The following is a 23,023-nucleotide window of genomic DNA, read 5'->3' on the forward strand; positions in this document are numbered from 1 at the left end:
CAGTAAGCATTTTTAAGTTTTAAACGGGTTACGCATTTTTCTTAAGTTTATAACTTTAATTTTAAAAAAGTTCGCCTTCGCGTCTTTCCTGTTTATATTGACATAAATTTAACCTACTCCTTTAGCTGACACAACACGCAACTTTGCTTTTTTTGGGTATATTATAATTTGCATTGTACACTGTTTTACCGAAACAATGTGCATAAAAGTTTTATCTTCGGGAAGTCCTAACCTTTTAAGCCAGTGGTCGGCAACCTTTTTCTAGTTGCGGGCTAAAACCAAACCCAGCAAGATCTATGCAGGCCGCACGAAATGCGAAAATGTGTTATTAAATTGTTAGAACAACACTGTGAATCAGACGGGCCTTGGATCTTTTTTGGCACTTAAAAAGTGTTTAATTACATTCAAGGAGGCAGTAAAGTGTTGGCGCAAAGCGCGAAAAAATAGCGCTTGTTTGGTTTTCATTCGAGTCCACATGTCGTCATCCATACTACTAATGAAAAGTGTAATAAAACTACTTTAAAGAAACACGATAACCTTAATAGTTTATCTAATTGAGTGTTTATTAACCTTGAAGTAGAAGACCTTGAAGCTATTTTTGGGTATACTGGTGTTTCTTTTAAATTTCAAGTTTTTATTACTTTGCCGAAAATAAAAAAAATGTTAAAAAATATATTTCTAATATTTGTCGTTTTCTGTTTGTCCTCGACGCACTTGGCAGCCTTCCACGGCGCAACGGTAACGAGGCGTTGATCTGAATTTGGGCACTTTTTTTGTTGTATGTAGCTTGAATAAAACTAATTTAGGCACTTTTTGGTCGTACGTAGCTCAAATATAACTATTTTGGGCACTTTTTGTTATGTACGTAGCTCGGATAAAACTAATTTGGGCACTTTTTTGGTGGTACGTAGCTCAAATAAAACTTTTTTGGGCGGTATTTGTTCTGTACATAGCTCGAATAAAACTAATTTGGGCACTTTTTTGTCCGTACGTAGCTTAAATAAAACTGATTTGGGCACTTTTTTGGCCATACATAGCTCAAATAAAAGAAATTCGGGCACTTTTTTGTCGGTACGTAGCTCAGATAAAACTAATTTGGGCACTTTTTGTTCCGTACGAAGCTCGAATAAAACTAATTTGGGCACTTTTGAAACTTTCGTTAAGTAAGAATGGGGTACATAAGGTATTATATATATCTACTAATCTTTGCAAAATAGTGATAATCTGGGCTTCAGGAGACAACTGGAGGTCGAATTGAAGTAAAAAAACAACTTTAAAATTTTTTTTGCTTGCGCACTTCGGTGAAAAAAAGTGTGCAAGTGCCCAAAAGTTGGGAACACTGGTGTTGAGGCTTTTAGATGCTATGCCCCTAAATGGCATTGATTCCTAACACTTGCGCTTTTGACCTTTCTTAAGGGTGAAACCCTTCCATGGGTGCATAACACTTTGTGATCCCCCTTGCTTATGTTTTTGGAGAAATAGGTTTTCATTAGGGAGGTCTAGGGGACCATGGTTGTGTCATTCGCAAGTTAAAATGTGCGTTTATTTCGTTAAAATTTGTGAATCTTTTGAATAAGATCAGTGCTCTGCAACCTAATTAAACTTGCATGACACTGTTAAGATTAAACACCTATAACGAAAATACACTTTTGTGTTCTGAAGAACTTCACAAATACTGATGAGTCACTTAATAACTATCACTTCCACAAATAACCAAATTCAATTTTGCCCTTTTTGAGAGGTTTCCTTATTTTAATCCATCACATAAAATAATTAAAAGATAAGCAAGTTTTTTTTTGTTTTACATTTTAATGGTTAGGTTGCATATGTCTAGCCCTACTGTTATTTTATACGAATTTTCATGACAAAAGATTACTTCACAGGGCTGTGCCAAATAAAAATGTGGCCTGATCTAAGCCACCTACCTTACTATACTTATAACAAAAACCTAGCACTATGAACTTAATTTAAAACTAATGTATTACAATTTACAGTTACATGTAAAAACAGTTACATGTAAGTTTGTGTTTTATATTCTAACAGGCCCTTTTATTCTTCCACTAAAAATAGTAAACATAGTCTTGTCTCATTTAAACTGTGCATTTATGAGTTTTGGGTTTCTTGTTAAACATTGCAAATAACCATTAAAACATCACACAACTTTTGACATAACTTTAGAACTGTCAAGTTTTTTTGATATATATTAGAGGTTTTTCCATTATCAGTATGTTTAATTTTTGTTTTATCCTATATTTTTTAAGGTCTGGAAAACACAGTCTTTGTGGCTCTTCCCAGTCAGATATGAATAAGCGAATGAAGCAGTTTCAAAATTTTGCTCAAAATGAGGTATGTTTTGCCGTTTTTTCAGAAGGTTTGGGGTATATTATAATTATAACTGCAGTATTTAAGTGAAAGCTTTGCTATCTTTTCAATCAGGGTTGGGCAACCTACGGCCCACTGGCCAGATCTGGCCGACCAATGTAAATCATCCAGCCCGTCACCTCTTATAAACTGGGATTGAGGCTATTCTATTTTTTAGCTATTTCAACTACTTAAATGCAAAAATTTTCTTGTTTCTGCATCCAGTATGTTTCTGTTTCGATAAAATATTTTTCCGCCAAAAGCCGTCATGCCTACCCTGGATTGGAAAAATAACAATGCAAGTTTCACCAACTTATTATATTTTAATTTTGGCCCTAATGAATTTACAGAATAGACTAGATTACCAATGACTTTTATAGAGTTTCCCGTTGTAGTTTTATTGCACTTTTCATTGTGATCATGTGTGGACTAAGATTTAAATAAAATAATTGCACTTTTTTCCCTTCTTGCAAATGATTTTTTTTAATTTATAGTTAGACCGATTTTAATTAAAAAAAGCCAAGGTCTGCCCCTGATTAACAGTGGTATCAGGTTTAATAAAAAAATCCTTCGAACAACAAATTTTAGCAACCAAATTGCCAATTAAAATTTACTATGGCCTACAGAGAACTTCCTGAGTTTGGTTTTGTTTCGCGATTAAAAAAACGTTGCCCACCCCTGTAAAAAGCATGTTTATGCTTTAAGTTGCATACGTTAGTTTACCTGATGTAAAAATGTAGGCTAAAATATTTTTGTTGTGTATTTAATAGCAATATTTTTATCATACAGAGGGCTGGTGTGTGGTGTATGTATTGCTATCGCTAAAGATTGGTGGCAATATGCTGAATATAAATTAATTTACAGTAAATTTTCATTAGCACAATCATTTTTATCCTTGTGTCTTTATTTCAAACTGGTTGATTTATAGTTCTTATTTACTGTCAATATTGAATAAGTTTGCTGTCTTTGACGTAAAGCAAATAGTTTCTAACTTTAATAATTTAACTAAATGAAACGCTGACTATTAAAGCTATAATGACTTTGTGTTTTACATTTTCAATATTTTAAAGTGGCAAACTGCAGAGACAGATATAAGCAAATTCAAATTTGTAACTAGGCCTTTGTGAAACTAGTTATGTAACGCTAAACAAATAAATAATATCTAATTATTTTGCCACTGGCTATCAATAATATAATTTGACCCTTTTTGTCCACTTTTTTTTCTTAAAAAGGCTCTAGTACACCTCAACAAAGCTCCTGCTAAATTATTGTCAGACTACGTCCCAATTAATATGTTTTTATTAGCACAAAGACAAAATTGCAAATTTAATAGAGGAAAATGTTAACTTTGGTGGTATTTCTTGTGTTTGTCATGTTTAGTTTAAGGTATAAAGCGGGTGTGGCTAACATTCAGCTCATTAATTTGCTTGAATTTACCCTTAAAAATATCTGTATATTGATAATTTGTGCAACAATATTGATAAAGTGCAATAACAAAAAACTAAGCAAAGGCTGTGTTTGACTGGATATACGTGTAATTTTGGTAATTTTTTTATAGAGGTTGCAGCCCTTGCTATCTGGTTGCTACCTCTACTATGATCTACTTTCAATTTGTTTTATTTGTCAGAAAACCCTATATGAGCAGTTGTTTAAGACAATATAGTCAATTGTTGCACCCAAATAGGCTAGGTTGTTTTCTTATTTTATTTTTTTTTTTTAGGTTTTTATTGTTTATCTAGTTGTTGAAACCTTGTCAAATTATACTATTAAGGGGGTGGGCATTATCATTTTTGTCACTCCTGAATCAGACTGTTTCAGGTTATGTTGTACTTCGATAAATAATCTGCACTAACAAGCCAGGCAAACTGTGATAAGTTGATCCCAATATAAGCCTATAAGCATTGCTTCTCAACCTTTCATGTTGGACAGAAATAAAAAAAAAAAATTTTTAATTCTCTGGGTTTCTGTCTCCATTTGTTGAGGTAAAATTTTTGAATCTTAGTTTTGAATTGTGTTGTATTGTTTTTTACATTTGCAAATCAAAATAATATGTGCAGTTTTTATTGACTAAAAACAACTAGTCTATACCTATTTGTTCAACCCCAGTTTTAAAAAGCTTTGTTAAAATAAAGATCAAATGTTTACTTTTTTGTTATTGTTTTTCTTGATTGTTGTCACGCATTTTAATGCGGGTTGGCATATTGTAAGTAGACAAAATAATATCATTATCAAGCCTAACCTTTATTTAAGCTTGGTTTTTATGTTTCCACACACATTTTATTGCTTTTTAATTTAATTTAGTTGATTTTTTAAATTATATATGAAAGCCTTTATTTAAAGTCAACTATCTAGCCTGGTATTGTTTTTATCGTTTTCAAAAACTAAATAATATGTTGTACAGGTGGTGCAAGACCCTGCTTTTTTATCCAGACGTCGACGAGCAGTTGTTGACCAGAAGAAAAACACATGTCTTCTCTTTATTCAGACTGATCATGTGTTTTACAAGGGTTTTCCCTCTAGAGATCTTATTATCAGCAAAATTGCAGAACATGTAACAGCAGTCAACAAGATATACAGGGAAACAAAATTCAAAACATCCACGGGGGAGATAATACAAGGCATTAATTTTATGGTTCAACGTTTACGTGTAAGCATGAATTTTTTTATTCTTTCTTTGGGGTAGTAGTACCAAAGCTTAAGGGCATTAGAGCAGCTCTTTTCACAGCACATATTTGACAATGATTTTTCAATACTAGTTTATAAGGAAATACAAGCTCCATCCTGTTCAATTCAAACATTTACCTTGTTTAATATTATGTGTGATTAATATGAATCTTTGTTTTGCTATGTTTTAAATCAGTGGTTTTCAACCTGGGGGTCGCGACCCCCGGGTGGGTCGTTTGCCTTTTCTCTGGGGGTCGCGAAGACGACAATTAAATACCAATCACTATTTCAGGAATGCCGATTAATTACCATTGGAAAACATCTGTAATGATATTAGTGAATGTTGTTAACAGTAAAGTTCAAACAGTTAAATAAAAGTTGGATGTTAAAACAGCGAGGAGCCAGGAAGCAAGTTGTGAAATAAACTATTACTTTAACAGTGATAGGCTTGCTATTCAGTTCCCGCTATCAATCATAGGTAGCCTACAGCCGTGCTTTTTTTAACCTTTTTTGAAGCAGTCAACACTTTTCAGTTTACTGAAGAACTTGTACACACCAGTCCTCGCATTTTGTCAAACAACGAAGTGAAAACTCAATCTGTAATTCTTGCAATTATTTATATTGGTTGAAAACCACTGTTTTAAATAAAGACTATGTTGGAAAGTTACATACAGAAACAGTCAATTTTGGATAATAGCATTTTCATATTTACAATTGACGTTCAAAACATCCAAAGATAGCAACAACCACTTTTTGCTTAAAAAATCTCGCTTTAGCAACAGCCACCCGATTCTTAACAAAATACAACAATGGCTACAACCCTTTGTTGCTTCAACAGTTTTTACTGTAGTTTTTTTTTTTTAATTAACCAAACTTTTCCCAGAAATTTAACAATATTTTAAAAGTGATCCAAGTGTTTACCAAATCAGTGTCTTAGCTGCTCGCCATGTAACGTTTGATAAACATTGCTTTATAATAACTGAGCAAAGGCAGTTTTCAACTAAAGTAATTGTTCACCATAAAATTGCTATTCCGAGTGCCTTCCTGACCCTAACAAGTTTAAAGCAAGCACTATCTATGAATATTTTAACATTCACTATATTTTAAATTGATTCGTATTTTTTCTGCTTACTTAATACAAGCAATAGATATAATATACTTCCAGATTTCTATCAGTAAAATCTGATATTGTTGTCTATGGAACCCTAGTCATTACTTTTTATGTTATGGCTGATCAAAAAAGAATTAGTAGTAAATGTAAAACCCTCATAGGCTGGTTATGGCAAAACAGTAAAACAGTTGTACATGAAACATTGGCACCTAATTCTGCAATGACGAAGGTATAGTGGAGGGTTTGCAACTGTTCCCAGTCCTGGCCAAAACTATAACCTAAAATTACAAATTAGAATCCATTCAACTAACTAATAGCTTTTTCACACAAACTGCTTTTTTACTTCAATAGATTAATGAAACCTCCAAACCAGATGACCCTTTTAAAAGCAACAACCTAGGAGTTGAGAAATTTTTGGATATAGTATCTCTTGCTAACCACAATGATTATTGCTTGGCATATGTCTTTACTAATCGTGATTTTGACAATGGAGTGTTAGGTCTTGCCTGGGTTGGTTCTGCAGGAGGTAAGCACAGTCACCACAGTATGCTTCTTGTATACTATTAAATAGTCATAATTTTTGTATACACAAGTGGTGTTTGCACATAAAATTTATTTAAAAATATTATATTTTTACAAGGTACCAGTGGAGGCATATGTGAAAAGTACAAAACCTATACTGATGGGTCTGCCAAGTCTCTAAACACTGGATTGGTGACTTTTAAAAACTATGGCTCTGTCATGCCTGCCAAAGTTACACATATTACTTTTGCTCATGAGTTGGGTCATAATTTTGGATCACCGGTAGGTATTACTTCTTAAACTCTCATTTGTCTAATAGGGAAAAGAGAAATGATTATATCATCATAAACTATTTACAAAAAGTAGTAGGCAAGCAGTTCAACAAAATTGTACCAACAACATTTTTGATGTAGCATGATGGAGGAAAACTGTGTACCCCTGGAGAAGACTCAGACACCAAAAATTTGGGAAACTATATTATGTTTGCTAGGGCCACATCTGGTAATGATCCATACAACACTATCTTCTCACCTTGCAGTATTGGCAACATTAGCAAGGTTCTTGAAGTCAAAAAGGATAACTGCTTTGTTCGTAAGTGTTGATTTAGACAAGGGTGAGGCAACCTACGGGGTCCCGCAACCTCTTTTTAAAACTGGATACAAGGTCAAGCCTCATATTTTTAACTATTCTAACCTTACAAAAAAGGGGAAAAAAAATAGGCGCTTTGCCCAAATCTTGTTTCACTGAAGTACATTTTCCTTTTGTGCGAGTCTTGTAATACCAATTAGAAACATTGCTACTTTTTTAGTATAAATTAATCTTATTTTCAATTGCATAACATTTACGTCCGACCCTAATTCAAAGTGCTTAAAGCCATACATTCTATAACAAAATTGTTAGTGGAAATTTATTATAGCCCGCCGAAAACTTGCTATGTTTGGTTTGGCCTGTCACTAGCAAAAGGTTGCCGACCCCTGATTTAGACATTATTAATCAATGATATGCTCAAATTTAATGTTCCCAATAAGCACATTTTCAGCACAGGTGAGCATAATTTTTCCTCATTGTTTGCAGTAGTGGTTCCCAACCTGAGGGTTGCAACCCCATGTGTCGCTGGGCAATATCTACTAAAAATGACTAAAAATGCAATATTAACTTAAGAAAAAAAATATGGGTTCAAAATCTTGCACACATCTAACAATTATGTTTAGGACATTTATGCCTGTAAACAAATTGTGTTCATGGCATCACCACTATGCTTGTTTTCAATTGGTTAAATGGTTGAAGCACAGATTTATGTCAAATAGTCTTGTCGTTCTAAGAAACAACAGTGGCCTCTTAAGAACCCTTGATTTAGATAAAAATTAATTTGAATTTAATGTCACATAAGCGAACAATGCATTTTTGATTGGAAATTAAAAGAAAAAAAATTTGACTTTTGAAAAGCAACTACAAGTGCATGGAAGTTTTGATTTCTACAGTAGCTGTTTAACGCGCTGCTTACAAATATACTGTAATTTCCATTGCAAAAATAATTAGCAAGTGTCTGTATTGTGTAATATATTCAAAGTGAAACACATCGTCTTTCAGTTCAGTATGTATGCTTCTTTTTAATTCTCCTTGATTGGCATAGCAAAATGAGAAGTGCTAGTTTTTTGTGAGATTCATTATGCCATAAGCACGATTGTCGTTAAAACTTTGTTTTACAACCTAAGAGATTAATATTTACGAGCCAATGCACATGTTAAATACCAGTGTTGTAAACAAGTTATTTTGAAATAACTTAGTTTTAAAGTCTTTTTGCATAAATAACAAGTCAAGTCCCAGTCCAAGTCATCGGTGTCCAAAGTCCAGTTATATTTCGAGCAAGTCAACTACAAGTCAAGTGCTTGTCCTAAAAATAAAACTATATATATATAATATTGAAAATGGTTAACTCATCTGATTATGAGCAATAGCTCCAGTCAAAATATGATAAATGCAACATATAGCAAGCCAATTGCTTTACTTTTTTTAAAAATTTGCAAAAAATTGCTTTTATTTCTGAATATGTGAAGCTAAGCCAAAGTACATTTTATTTTTATTTTCAGAATCCGATCAGCCAATTTGTGGTAATAATATTGTAGATGACAATGAGGAATGTGACTGTGGCTATACAGATGGATGTCAGCAGTTACAAGATAAATGTTGTACACCAGCTGATGATGTAAATAAAGAAATGAGATGCAGGCTAAAGGCTGGTGCAGAATGCAGGTATTTTGCTTCAAAATTATTACATCCTTACCTTGCAATATTATTTTGACAAAAAGTTTGGATTTATTTAATCTTCATTTAAGGGACATTGGTTTTAATAGATAAACTCGATCAGTCAATGAATAGGAATTTTCATGAAAGCCAGGCTAGAAAAACAACTAGATTGCGGTGAGGTTCCAACTCACGACCTCGACCACCCCAGAACTATACTGGCCCAGAGGGGAGCAAGTCCGGAATAATCATGACACCATTCCCAACATTCCTTTAATACAAACAACTTTATATTGGAGGGGATTTACAGTTCCAAGTCAAGTCATTATACATACTAGCCTTTCTGAGGTCGTTTTTCAACACAAGATGAACTGAAAGGCTTACATTTCATACTACACCACAAATCAAAGGCATGCAACATACGACCCGTGGGCCACAGCACCTATTTAGAGGGCCCGCACAGACTCCGTCTCCGTCAAGTAGCCCAATTATTTTTTTAATAATGTTCCCTGTTAGTTCGTAAGAAGTTATTTATAACGGAATCATTGGCATTTTTCAATTAGTATTGCGCCACACTTACCGAACCTTTGTTATTGCGTCATAGTGTGCATTGTAGTAAAACGGCTTTGGTCTGTTGGCAATAATTCAGTAACGTGACCTTACTTTATGGCTGATTTTTTTAAAATTTTGGTGGAATCATGTTTAGACCATCAGCAGCGCAATTTCTTCAGTTCCTTTTACAGGACCACGCTTAATTACAAGCACATCTCACGTCACCTGACATACTAAACGAAGATCGGTTTTCCCGGGTGTTATTATGCCACGATTAGCGCAACATCTGCGCCGAGCAGTGTGCCAAGTCAGCTAAATACAAGCTGCGTTTGAGAGAAAATAGGTTGTGTCAATTACACCCCCCCTGGATACACCACTGTGTTGAATATACTAATATTAATCCTACGATGAAGCTTAGCAAAGTAAAAATGTTTACAAGTACTGGAAAGAAAAGAAAGGTTGATTATGAAAGTTCAACAACGAGTGTTGTATAAGTTACTTTGTAGTTAAACACAGGCAAGATGTAGTTTGCCTGATTTGTCAAAACGTTATATCAGTAATGAAAGAGTAATATCAAACGACACTATTTTACCAAGCACTCTGCTAATTATGATAGCGTTGTTGGTCAATTGCGGGTTGACAAAATGCAGCAATTGAAAAAGTCTTTGAGCAAACAGCAAGAGGTATTTCATGGTTATAAGAAAGAAGTCGAGCTTGTTACAAAACTGAACTTTCAGCTATCTGAAGCTATTGCCGAAAAAGAAAAGCCTACAGTGATGGTGAATTCATCATGAATTGTTTGGAGATGTTTATCGAGAATGTGTCACCGGAAAAGAAAGATTTAGTAGAGCAAACAAGTTTGTCTCGTTTTACCGTGGCTCGCCGTATAATATGCTTTCGGAAAACGTGGAAGATTCTCTAAAGGAGCGGATAAGCAAATGCTCTGCTTTTAGTATCGCTTGAGACGAGAGTACAGATTTAGCGATACTGCTCACCCAGTTGTTTTTATACGAGGAGTGACAGATAATTTTGAAGTATTAAAGAAATATTTAGATATAGCTAGTATGAAATTAACAATAACTGGTCAAGATATTTGCGAGGAGGTAATAAAATTGATGAAAAATTTAAAATAGATTCTTCCAAGTTGGTTGGTATCACCACGGATGGAGCGCCATCAATTGTTGGAAAAAACAATGGATTTGTCAAAAGATTTTTGGATGCTATTAAAACTGAGGACATTTTTTGTGACCCATTGCATCATTGTAATTTCACATACGACAATTTACAGTTCCAAGTCAAGTCATTAAACATACTAGCCTTTCTGAAGTCGTTTTTCAACACAAGATGAACTGAAAGGCTTACATTTCATACTACACCACAAATCAAAGGCATGTAACATACGATCCGTGGGCCACTGCACAGCCTGCGATACCTATTTAGATGGCCCGCACGGACTCCGTCTCCGTCAAGTAGCCCAATTATTTTTTTTAATAACGTTCCCTGTTAGTTCGTAATAATTTATTTGTAACGGAATCATTGGCATTTTTCAATTAGTATTGCGCCTTTCAATTAGTATTTTCAATTAGTACATCAGGAAAATTTGTGCTCGAAAGTACTGGACTTTGGCAAAGTCATGAAAAAGATTGTTTCGTGTGTTAATCACATACAAGCGCGCGGATTAAATCATCGGCAGTTAAAGTCGTTTCTTCTAGCTCTTAACTCTGATTACCCGGATGTAAACTATTCTGTGCAGCAGTGTTCCCGCTAATTTTTTACCATGTGCGCAGGTGCCCAAAATTTTGCGTACAAGCCGAAAATAAGTGCGCAAAGTGCCCAAAATTTTCAACAAAAAAAGTGCCCAAATTGGATACGCGGGAGAGCTCTTTTTTTTTTGGTCTTCACTATTTACCGAACTTGCAAATCCTTAATTTCGAACTGCCGTTTTTTTAGTTCTTAAATATAAAATAATGAAATAATGTTGGGCAGGCGGCGGAGCAATAATCTTAATTAATTTCTCCCAGAGATAAAAATGACTCTCTTCATTTGGAGAATTGCGCTCGCTTGAGACGCGATTTCGCTTGGTAATTTATGTGGCGGACTTAGTCAAGCGTAGCGCTGTGTACCGCCTAATGGTCGAGGTAATTATGGCGCGTAGTGCAGCGGTAGCAGTAAGCATTTTTAACTTTTAAACGGGTTACGCATTTTTAGTGTTAACTTGAATTAGAAACAAATTTGGCCTTCACGTCTTTCCTTTTAATATTGACATAAATTTTGCCTACTCCCTTTAGTTGACACAACACGCAACTTTGCTTTTTCGGGGTAGATTGTAATTTGCATTGTACACTGTTTTACGAACAAATAAAAGCATATCGCAGGTAATTGTAATAATTTTGTTTAAAAAAGTTTAAAGCTATTACGACGCGAGATTTTTTTATATAAAGCAAGTACTTTCCTATAACACAAACCATACAGTGCAAAACGCAGATACCTTGAGCTAAAAATATTTCCAAATTAGAAATAAAATAAAGTTGTAAAACGAATGATTCGCGCGTATCGCAATAAAATTCCAGTTACTAAGAACCATGGCCTGGTGTCTAACCTCTATGCAAAACTTAGATTCCAGTCAACTGCTCTACCTTGTTTAGACAAACTAAGCCCGAATCCGTCGTAAATGATTTAAATATTAGTTAAGTGAGCCTATTAGAGACACCGAAAACTAATCAAAATTAGTAGTTCAAAAACTTGCCAATCACAAAACCACGAACCAAATTTTACAGAACTTCCACCCGATCCGTCACGAATTAGTGCAGTTCTAAGCAATAGTATACGGCAATTATGGCATCCAAAGGATGGAAGTTTAACTTTTAGACTTTGAAGTCTTGGGCCAATGTACTAATTTGACTTAACAAATCTGCTTAAGAAGAATAAATTTAATAATACCTGCCAGCCGGACCCAAACGCTAACGAGCACCCTAACCCAAATAATGTGCTTTGATTTAGTAATAATATAAACACTTTCGGTCCGAATACATCAATGTGTGACGTAACAATCCTATATAACCTGGACTAGAAATTATCTTATGCCCACCCGAGTTTGGGCTTTTTCCCAGCGTTTAAATAATTAATAAATTAACGCACATTATTTGAGTTAGGGAACTGGTTATCGTTTGAGTTCGGGTGGGTCAAGTATTATTAAATCTATCTCATAGTTTTTTGTGAGTTTTCAGCCAATATTTTGTATTTATATCTGCCGGAAGTTTACCTAAAGATCCAATTAGTGCAAATTGCCGCTACTTCAAGGTTTAAAAGTCAGACTCTCCAGCCTTTGGATGCCCTAATTGTCGTAGACCTTTTTGCATAAAACTCCACTAATTTCTGACAGATCGGCTGAAACTACTCATGAGTGTAATTTCAAAGTAAAGCATAAGACACCGAATATAGGCAGAAATCACACCAGGCGTAACATGTAACCATAAAAATTACTGCACAAAATATAAAATATTTATAGCAGAACTTGCGACGCCCTGAGAATTTGCCGGCGCTCTATTTAGGGGGGGGGGGGGGGGGGGCGCCTTCCCTAGTTAAGAACCACTTTTTTCGCACGTATATCTCAAAGCAAACTAATTTGGACACCTTTTTGTCCGTACGTAGCTCGAATAAAACTAATGTGTGCACTTTTTTATCCGTACGTAGCTTAAACAAAACTAATTTAGGCACTTTTTGTTCCGTACGTAGCTCGAATAAAACTAATTTGGGCACTTTTTTGTCCGTACGTAGAAAATTTGGGCACTTTTTTGTCCGTACGTAGAGCTTAAATAAAACGGATTTGAGCACTTTTTGTTCCGTACGTAGCTCGAATAAAACTAATTCGGGCATTTTTTGTTGCGTACGTAGCTCGAATAAAACTAATTTGGGTACTTTTTTGTTCTGTACGTAGCTCGAATAAAACTAATTTGGGCACTTTTTTGGTCGTACGTAGCTGGAATAAAACTAATTTGGACAATTTTTGTGTCGTACGTAGCTCGAATAAAACTAATTTCGGCTCGCCGATAATTCATACGGCCCGCCGCCTCTTTGACACATTAGACACGAGTCTATTTCGCAAACTTTTTGACTATTTTAACTATACGTAATTGCGAAAAATTTTCGTGCTTCGCGCGAATGTCTATTCTACGTCCGGTTTGTTTTGATACTGCCTTTTCAATTAGATCAGCGATTCTTTACCGTTGCGCCGTTGAAGGCTGCCAAGTGCGTCGCGCAAAAACGGAAAACATTAAAAAATATTGGACAAATATTTTTTAACATTTGTTTTTATTTTCGCCAATGTAATAAAAACTTGCAACAAATTGAAAGAACCGATATACCCCCAAAAAAATCACGCTCGCTTTGCTCGCCAGGTGAGCCTTGACTTAAAACGGTTAACAAACACTGAGCTAGATTAACTTTAAATCTTATCGCGTTCCCTCGAAGTAGTTTTATTACACTTCATTAGAAGTGTGGATGAAGAACGTGTGAACTCGAATTTTAAACCAAACAAACGTTTTTTCCGCACTTTGCGTCAACACTTTACTACCTCTGTAAATGTAATTAAACACGTTTTTAAGTGCAAAAATATCGCAGGATTCCCAGTTGTTCTAACATTTCAATAACACTATTCTTAGTTATCATTTTTGTGCGGACCGCAAAGACCTTTCTAAGATTGGTTTTGGCCCGCGACTAGAAAAAGGTTGCCGACCCCTGCTCTAGAAAAACTGTGTGCCAAAGGAAATGGTGCAGCTGTACTTTATTCTGTCAGGTGTTTTTTGGCAAAAGAGGCTTTATAATATTTATAAAACTCCCTATTTTTGTTGCTACCATTTTAACCTTAAGATTTGCCCTGTTTTTTAGGTCTTAAAAAATGTTTTTATTTTTTTTATTTCTAGAAATATGACCTACATCCTTATGTTGTCAGACGTTTACGTCTAATGTATACTCATTAAAAGTTGAAATCAAAGTTTCATGCAAATCACACTTTTTGTTCTATAGTTAACTTATTACTTTTTCATCCCAGACGCGCCTTTGCCTTAAAATGTTTTAGTAAGTCAGTAGAACATTTTTTTACTGAAGGTGGTTTGTTTTCACCAGGTTTATAGGTACTTGCTTTTAAATAAAATTTTAGCAAGCACAGTACTAGTATTGTAGTGACACAAAAACTAGAAGTAAATAAGTACACTTGCAATAAATTAGAGTATCATGGTAAGGTGTTTGTGAAGATTTGATAAAAAATATTTGTACTTGTTTTAGTTTTAAGCCTATTTACACAAGATAAGCAATTTTTGACATGATGGACTTTTTGTATAATAAAGGTTATGGGGCCGGTAGTTAAGCCGGTTGTTGTTCAGACATTAAGTAAACAATTACTTTGTTTTTTTACATGTCTTTTCTAGTTCTATATATGAAATGTCGCATGTTTTTGCCTTTAAATTTGAAATGCATTTCTATTTTCAGCTTGACCCAAGGACCTTGCTGTGATAACTCAACTTGTAAATTCAAGGGAACCAACAGTCAGTGTGCTCCGGACACTGACTGCCAGATGCCCCAGTATTGTGGATATCCTTTGGTTTTGTTGTTATACTATTAAAACATATTAACTTAAATAGATAATTGATATAAATATATTAAACTGTGGATATTTGATATTTAGAAGATTTCTTAACAATAATCTGTGCTGTCATGTTTACTGGCTCCAATGCAACTTGTCCTGACGCAGTTGCGAAGTCAAATGGATCGACTCCTATTGAGTGCAATCACAAAACACAGATTTGTGTCAACGGGGTAAAGCTTTTAAAAACATATGCTTGGAGCGTATTAGTTACAGGGTCCATAAGTCTTTCCATAAGTCTTGAATCGTCAAAAGTGTTTAATTTGATTTGCGTATTGATAAGTTTTTGAACATGCATTTCCAAAAGTTTTTAAAAGAGCATCTTTTTTTCCAAAAGTCTTTGAATTTATTTTATGTCCAGCCTAAATTATGTGTTCAGAAAGTGCCATTGTTAAACCATATTTTTAACTATTTGTTTTTGTCAATAGATAGAAATCGCTCTTCTGGTGTAAACGAAATATAAACCGACGTTTCGGCAGCAGATAACAACTGATCAGGGTTAATAATTAAAATGAGAGTGCGTTAGCCAGCTTATATACTAAAAAGTATAAAAATAAAATGACTATAGATTAAAATTGATAAATCTAGACGTCGCTGAAGTATGCGATAAGCTGTGACGTGACGGAGTCATCCGGTGCATGACTGCACCGTCGGACAACGAGCGTTTACCAGGCATGGCGTTAGCTATAACGGCGAGTAGATAGTCGGATACCATGAATACTTTTTGTTCATGGTGTTACGACATTTGTCAATTCAGAATGATTCCATGAACCGTCTTTTGTAATAGTGCGGTTCCGAGTCTAGAATTTTACAATTATCCCAATCAATTCCGTGTCGAAGTTCAACCGCACGCTCTGCCAGAGCTGACCGGGATGCCTTTTGTGGCAGACTTCACGCAAATGTTAAAGTTTCCTGGTATGAAGTAACGTTTAGTTTCCTCTATGTATGTTGCTGAACAACCTCAATGTAGTCTTTTTATTTTATTCTTTTTAGTATATAAGATGGCTAAAGCACTCTCGTTTTAATTGTTAGCCCTTATGAGGTCAGCTGGTATGTGCCGCCGAAATGTCGGATTATAATTCGTTTACACCAGAAGAGCGATTTCTATGTCTTTGATTTTTTTCATAAAAAGTGTGTGAAAAACCTGTAGTTAGCACATGATTTCTTTTGAACCTGTTTCTGAATAGCATTTAACAATTTTATTTTTTATCTCAAATCTTCACTAATCCAGGATTGCTCTGGGTCCCTTTGTTCAAAGTACACTGAGCTGGAGGCATGTTCCTGTATGGCTCCACTAGATGGAAAAGATAGATCCTCACTTTGTCATGTCTGTTGCCAAAAAAAAGGTTCTGTTTGGATGTTTTATTTGGATAAGTTTTTGTATATATTCAAAGAATTTAAAAGTCAAAACAATGTAATTTATAAAGCGAACCACAACCAAATAATCTGATGGTTTGGTGCATAATGTTTTCGTGACATGTTCACCATCTTTCTATTTAAACAGTTTTACGTTATATATTCCATAATTTCATTTAACAATTTAGCTAAAAAAAATAAAAGTAATTTTCTACTTTTGTTAATTTCAAACTATGCGTTATATTGTAACATTATATTGTGGCACAAATGTTTTCTCCTAAATATATGCACACACGTATAAGGAGAAATAAATTCGGGTGTCCCAATTGCTAGCACTTTTGGCCTCAAATTTTTTTCTTTACTATATTGTTATTTCTTAATTTAATACTCTACAACCCGGACAATCGGTTGCCAAATATGGAGGTTACAGAATAACTAAATTAAACATCTTTATGTGAGCATAAAACATAGATTATGCAAGTCACATTTTCCCTTGTGTTCCCACCATCATCCTCTTTCTATGTCACTTGATCTATAGAAGCTCTACATTTCTTGCAATTGTTTAGGCGCCCCACTGCAAGTGTAAATTAAGATTTAATAAGTTATTAGTGATTTTATCGAAATGATTTAAGTGGCTGGATTTTTTTTAACAAGTTGTTGTGAAAAGTCTTTGAAAAACTGTATTGCATGTTGTGCACCTCTTATTTCGATGTTTATTTCAGGGGATGCTAGTTCTTGCAAAAGCACTGGTGATGCCACATTTTTTAATGAGTTTAATGGTTCTGTAACCTATCTTCAACCTGGTTCTGCTTGTGACGATTACAATGGTGGGTACAGCTTTTTGTTTTACTTTTAACAACCACATTGAAGTGTTTTAAGCTTTATGATATAAATGGTCTTGGGGAACTAATATCCCACCTAGCATAGAGTTTGCAGGACTAAATAACTGGAACAAGAGCATGATTGGTCATTCATGTTACCTTTGTGGGATTCCCACTAATATTAACGACAGCTGTTTAGGACTTGCTTGAGTGTATTTTTAACTAAACTCAAGAAAAAGAGAAGATTTAGGCCAGTTCTCCCAAACTTTTTTTAACAAGTTTAAAATATTTTCAACACATCTGCCAAAAACATATTATTTGTAAAACTGTTTTCCGGCAATTCTATTTTATTAAATATACCGACTTTTCGAAAACCTATGCAGGGAATCATATTTATTGCAACTATTAGGCAAGAAAAACAAGATAAACCTGATACCCAGACAATGCGATAACAAGCATGCAGCTTTTTTATGACCGCTGAAACAGGGCGTTCATTTAATACCAGAATGAAAACACCAACGGAATGTTCGTCAACGAGATGCAGCAAAACCACGTTAGCCAGTCATGCGACCCGTCAAAGTGATAACATCGATTGTAATGTGCGTGTATTATGTACCATCGCCGAGTCTTTCTACAATCATGGGCGATACATGACCATGTTAATACAATGCATATAAAGCACGACTATTGCACCTGATTTTTCTTTTTATGCAATAGCTGCCATCAGAAAACTCGAGACTCGTTATCGCATTATCTGGTTATCGGATTTGTTTTTCTTGTCTCGTCCTGTAAACCGTGTTCCTTTTTCCCCTTGTTTTTTAGCTGCTAGTAATATTTTTTATTTTATTTTTTTTACCCCTGATATAGATTCCCTGCATATGTTATCGAAACGTCGGTATATTTAATTAAGTAAAATTATTGCCGGAGGAACAATTTTACAATTGACACAATTCCTGGCTGCAACAGTATATTCAAAAACATATTCTAATATGACAATAGACACTCAAGCAAGTCCTAAATAGCTGAGCGTGAAGGATTTAAATGCGTTAGTGGCACAAAAAGTAAGTTGAACGCACGAAAAGCAAGCCCCATCTTTTTTACTTGCCGCTGAAAGTCTCTTTCTAGCCGCAGTTTAACCTAGACATGGCGGATCAGCAACATTTGAGGGCTTTAATCCTTCGGAAAAGAAACCCTAAATTTGTATTATTTTTTCACGTATAAATGCTTTTTGGAAAACCAACTATAGATGTTTTTGTCATGTAAAGCGGGGTCAACATAATAAGGACAACAGCGGCTAATATTCTTTCAGTGTGGTTGCCTGTGATCCTTTAGTAAAAAAATAGTTTACAGTTGGGGCCCACTAAAAGTGAATTACTGATTTCTGCTATGCTATGGCTTGACTTAGTGGAACGGTCCATAAGCATTGTCATGCTGCTCTTTACAGCGAGCTCGTGAAAGCCTATAATGTTTTTAGGTCATTACATTAGGGACCCGGCCCACCAATAGTAAGCCTCCGACCCGACACGTTTTACAGACTAGGGTCGAGGCCATAACTGTAAAAATATATTTGCTATTCGCCATGATCTTAATTGTACATCTACAACAGATGGATTAGCATGGCCCGCCAATGTAAATTATCCGGCCCGACCCCATTGAGTTTTTGCCTATTTTACTACGTCAATGCCATTTTTGCGTTTCGCACGATTCCTGTTTGTGCATTTAGTACGTTTCATTTTCGATGTATTCTTTTAGTCACTCTACTATCAACAATGAAATCGTCAACTTTGTATTTACAGTATCGTGGATTTTACTGCGCTTCGCACGAATGCATTGCATCTATTAAATATGATTCAAATATTGTATGATACACCTTTTCACTCTGATCATGGATTACGCCGTGTGGAAATTTAAAATTCCAAAACTCATTAAACACATTTTTGAGGTTCGCGCGAATGCTTTACCGTCTTGTTCAAACTTAGTTAACCCCATTCTGACTGGCAAAAATACCTAGACCCAGACATAATTTAGAGTAATTACCATAAATTGCTTTAAAACAAACAAAAAATATCAGTAAAACCGATTACGGCCTACCGGGACCTTTTTGAGTTTAGCTTTGGCCCGCAAATATAAAAAGGTTGGCGGCCCCTGATGTAGTATGTTTATTGTTTATGTTTTAAGGCAATCTTGTCAGCCTAAAGGCGCCGTGCTTACCCTGAAACCATCAACAATTGTTTTTTGCCAACTAAATTTTATTTCGTGTCGAACGAATTTGTTGTGTATTTTATGTATTAACATAACATCGAGAGTTTAATCGCCTTATTCAAATTACACCATAACTAGACTACCGTTAACGTTGATCGTGTTTCCCTAAAACTTTTTTTACATCATTTTATTGTCATTAAGGATGACGCCGTGTGGACTCAAGTTTCACACCAAACAAACCCATGTGATTGATAAAGGTCACCGCCCCTACATTAGGACCTAATCTAACCTTAAAATTAATAGCTTACATCAACGTGGGATCATATGAAACCATAGCCGCCATCATTCGTAATCCCGCGAGAATGCATCTCATTTGCAGGGCGTTTTTGCGCCCGAAATTTAACATTTAACTACAGTTTTTAAAAAGTATTTTCTTTGCATTATAGGATATTGCGACATATTCTCAAAGTGTCGCTTAGTGGATGCCGATGGCCCATTATCACGACTTAAAAAAGCCATCTTTAACCCAGCATTATACAGCACAATTCGAAATTGGATCGTGGTAAGATATCTATACCAATAATATTTTCTCACTATAGCAACTAATAAAATTCACTATAATGTATAATATTTATGTAACACAGACTACGTTTATAACATAGTGTTGAAACAAGGAAAATCTAATTTTGGAACAATTTTGCTCATAACTGATCTCTATAAATCTAACTGCGAAGTACTGCCATCGGTGACCAAACCAATTCAAACGGCGGCACCATTTTGGGTAGAGAACCGTGGGTTGAAAAGCACTAATTTAGTATGTTTAAAGCTGCACTAATTTAGTATGTTTAAAGCTACAAGATCCCTCCATCGAATACATCGTATATATATATATTTGAAAGTAAAGCCTTTAACAAATCAGGGTTTCTGGGTCGGAGCCGAATTTTGGACTCGAGAAAGAAATCTCCATTTCCACAATAAACGTGATATTTGTCGTGGGTAAACATACTGTAATAAGCAGAAAGAACTTGAACCCGTAACTTCAAGGGATAGATCACATTGTTTGTACACGTATGTGTATGTATCTGTCATTGATAATTTAATGAATGTACGTATGTCACATGGCTAGCAACTACGGATAAAACTAAAATAATAATAAATAGCACGCGGCCAACCAGAAAATGCTAAAGGCCTACAATTTGCCGACCACTGTGTTTCCTGGCGTGTGAATTACATTTTTTCCGTTTTATGTTTTTGCAGATTATACGATGTGTAATCTAGAAAATTTATGTATGTTTCCAGGAGTATTGGTGGGCAGTTGCTCTAATGGGACTTGCACTGGTACTTTTAATGGCAGGATTTATAAAGGTATGCAGTGTCCATACGCCAAGTAACAATCCAAGATTACCAAAACACAAACAGTTTCCAGGTACTATAAAAAGTATGATTTTATAATTCTGTTTTTTATTAAATTGATATTTACCTGTTTATAAGTGTTGGTAGAATTTGTATAAATCACCTTAAACAACTTGAGCATTTCAAACTTTTAATCGCTATTATAGTTCGTTTCGACTCTATACTTTTATAAAAGGACAACTAACACGCCAGTACTGCTGCACCACTTTTCTACACAGGAACTGAAACTTTACGCCGCCGGCGACAGCGCCAACGACAAGTAAGCAATCAACGTCGTCCCCAGAACTCGCATGGGATGGAGATGTGCCAACCCCGGTGATAATATTTTCTATACTGTTTATCTTAATTTTTCCAGTGACATAAACTTCACTTTCGACGATATTCGTTGATTTTATACCGTATTTTCGTTTTTGATTTAATGTTCACAAAAAAGTTTGCAATATAAGCCTATAGAGGGGTCAGTCAATTATGACAAAAATTGAAATATAGTTTAGGTAATATAGGATATACCCATCCAGAAAAACAGTTATTTCATACCCGTATTGACAACTCATTCTTATAAGCAATGACCACTTATTTAGGGTTAGTAACGGCGTACTGGTCTTAAACTGTGTGCCGTGGCGCACCAAAGTTATTTTTGTATTCGTGTACAAAGAAGTTGTGCCGGCGAGAATACAGTTTGTATAAACTCTATGCTGTGTAGGTATATATATAGAATCAGTGGTCGTCTTATCTCCGTTCTTGGTTGTGTTCTACACCAGTGTTTCCCAAACTGTGGCCTGTGGCCCATGACCCAGAAGTGGGCCATAAGACTAATTAAAAACAAGTGGGTCGTGCTATTTGAAAATATTGCAACTACACATTTTGTTTTACTAAAATAGTTAATGGCATAAACTGCGCGTGCGAGTTGTTTATGACTTCAGCAAACTGATCAGAAACTTGATAAAGTTACATTTGTTGTTAGACAAATGGTATCGAGTAATAAAAATGTTTGCAATATTGGAAAATTTTTGTTATTTAATATGCACTAGCCATAACTAGAGGTGAAAAAACGGTGGACCACCACCACCATCTGTTTTGTAAAAAAACATTGGGCCACGAAATAAAATAGTTTGGGAACCACTGTTCTACACGAACATTTTTATTTATGTTTGATAACACAACTTTTTGTATCTCTTTACTTTCGAATTTGTTAATTTGCTTTATATTTTGTGTAAAGTTGTATGATTATACTTTTTTTGATTCTGTGACTACAAGTTATAAGATATTCAAAAATGACACACCATTTTATGTGCGTATTCGAATCGTAAAATTTAAATCCTTCACATAAGTTGGAGGCCTTTGTCCCAAAATGTCAGTACAGATACCCCAATGTTTGTGATCTGTGTCGACCATCCTTAAACTGGTCCAGCCATAACTGCAGATGTTTTCTTTGACGTATAGTTTATAAAGAAGTGCACAACCTGCGTCTGTTGGTTGTAACTTTTGCGGCCGTACGTTGATACAACTTTTGTCCACTTCATGCGGAAACTTGATTTTTCGTTTTAAATTAGGCGACCAGACGGACAGCCTTTCAAAAGCATTGTTAACAGGGGCAGGTCCAGGTGGCCACCAGGCCATGCCCACCCATAGTTTTGGCCAACCTTTACTCTATGTAAGCACAAAAATTTCTCATTTATTTTTGTTTACCGTGTGCCGAAGTCAATTTTCATGTAATAGCATGTTTCGCCGCGTGACTAATAAAAGAAGTCTAATTTCGGATTCGCTTGAATTGAACGTTTTCCCAGTTTTAACCTAATAAACTATTTTTTATAATCAGTTGCATATTTGCGCACAGGTTCGCTGTGAAGATATAGATTATTTTTTTAAGACTGGTGTAATGGGGGCAAGCTAACACCCTAATGGAGAATAACATTCCACGCCCGAAAAAGTCCCCGTCAAAACAACGGGTTATGTGGTACGATATAAAAATATAGTATTATTATTACTTTACAATGAGTAATAGACGTTTATGTAAGAAAGACTACGCGCCTGCCTAGCAAATAATATTAGAATTAAACAACCATATAGGTTGTTAGGGTCAACGTAGCAAGAACATCATCACGCTAGCGATGGAGCCCGTGAAAAGCAAGCAAT

The 23,023-nt window shown here is 35.1% G+C and overlaps 1 protein-coding gene across 2 annotated transcripts in view; it reads left to right on the forward strand.

Moving 5' to 3' along the window:
* LOC146140606 (disintegrin and metalloproteinase domain-containing protein 10-like) overlaps positions 1-22,648 on the forward strand; it is a 36,824-nt gene extending 14,176 nt beyond the window's left edge. The window contains exons 5-17 of one of the 2 annotated variants that reach the window (XM_083392280.1): positions 2,262-2,346; positions 4,763-5,008; positions 6,488-6,662; positions 6,777-6,940; positions 7,072-7,249; positions 8,749-8,911; positions 14,942-15,043; positions 15,175-15,268; positions 16,327-16,441; positions 17,174-17,278; positions 19,921-20,036; positions 20,774-20,900; positions 21,106-22,648. In XM_083392280.1, coding sequence (XP_083248406.1) covers positions 2,262-2,346; positions 4,763-5,008; positions 6,488-6,662; positions 6,777-6,940; positions 7,072-7,249; positions 8,749-8,911; positions 14,942-15,043; positions 15,175-15,268; positions 16,327-16,441; positions 17,174-17,278; positions 19,921-20,036; positions 20,774-20,900; positions 21,106-21,206 — 1,771 coding nt within the window. In that variant the 3' untranslated portion in view covers positions 21,207-22,648. Of the gene's footprint in view, positions 1-2,261; positions 2,347-4,762; positions 5,009-6,487; positions 6,663-6,776; positions 6,941-7,071; positions 7,250-8,748; positions 8,912-14,941; positions 15,044-15,174; positions 15,269-16,326; positions 16,442-17,171; positions 17,279-19,920; positions 20,037-20,773; positions 20,901-21,105 lie in introns of those variants that run through there. The other variant, XR_014501336.1, reaches the window with a different exon arrangement.
* The last annotated feature ends 375 nt before the right edge of the window (positions 22,649-23,023 follow it).

This window comes from Ascidiella aspersa, chromosome 6 (assembly GCF_963924565.1).
Source record: "Ascidiella aspersa chromosome 6, kaAscAspe10.2, whole genome shotgun sequence".
Taxonomy (NCBI): Eukaryota; Metazoa; Chordata; class Ascidiacea; order Phlebobranchia; family Ascidiidae; genus Ascidiella; species Ascidiella aspersa.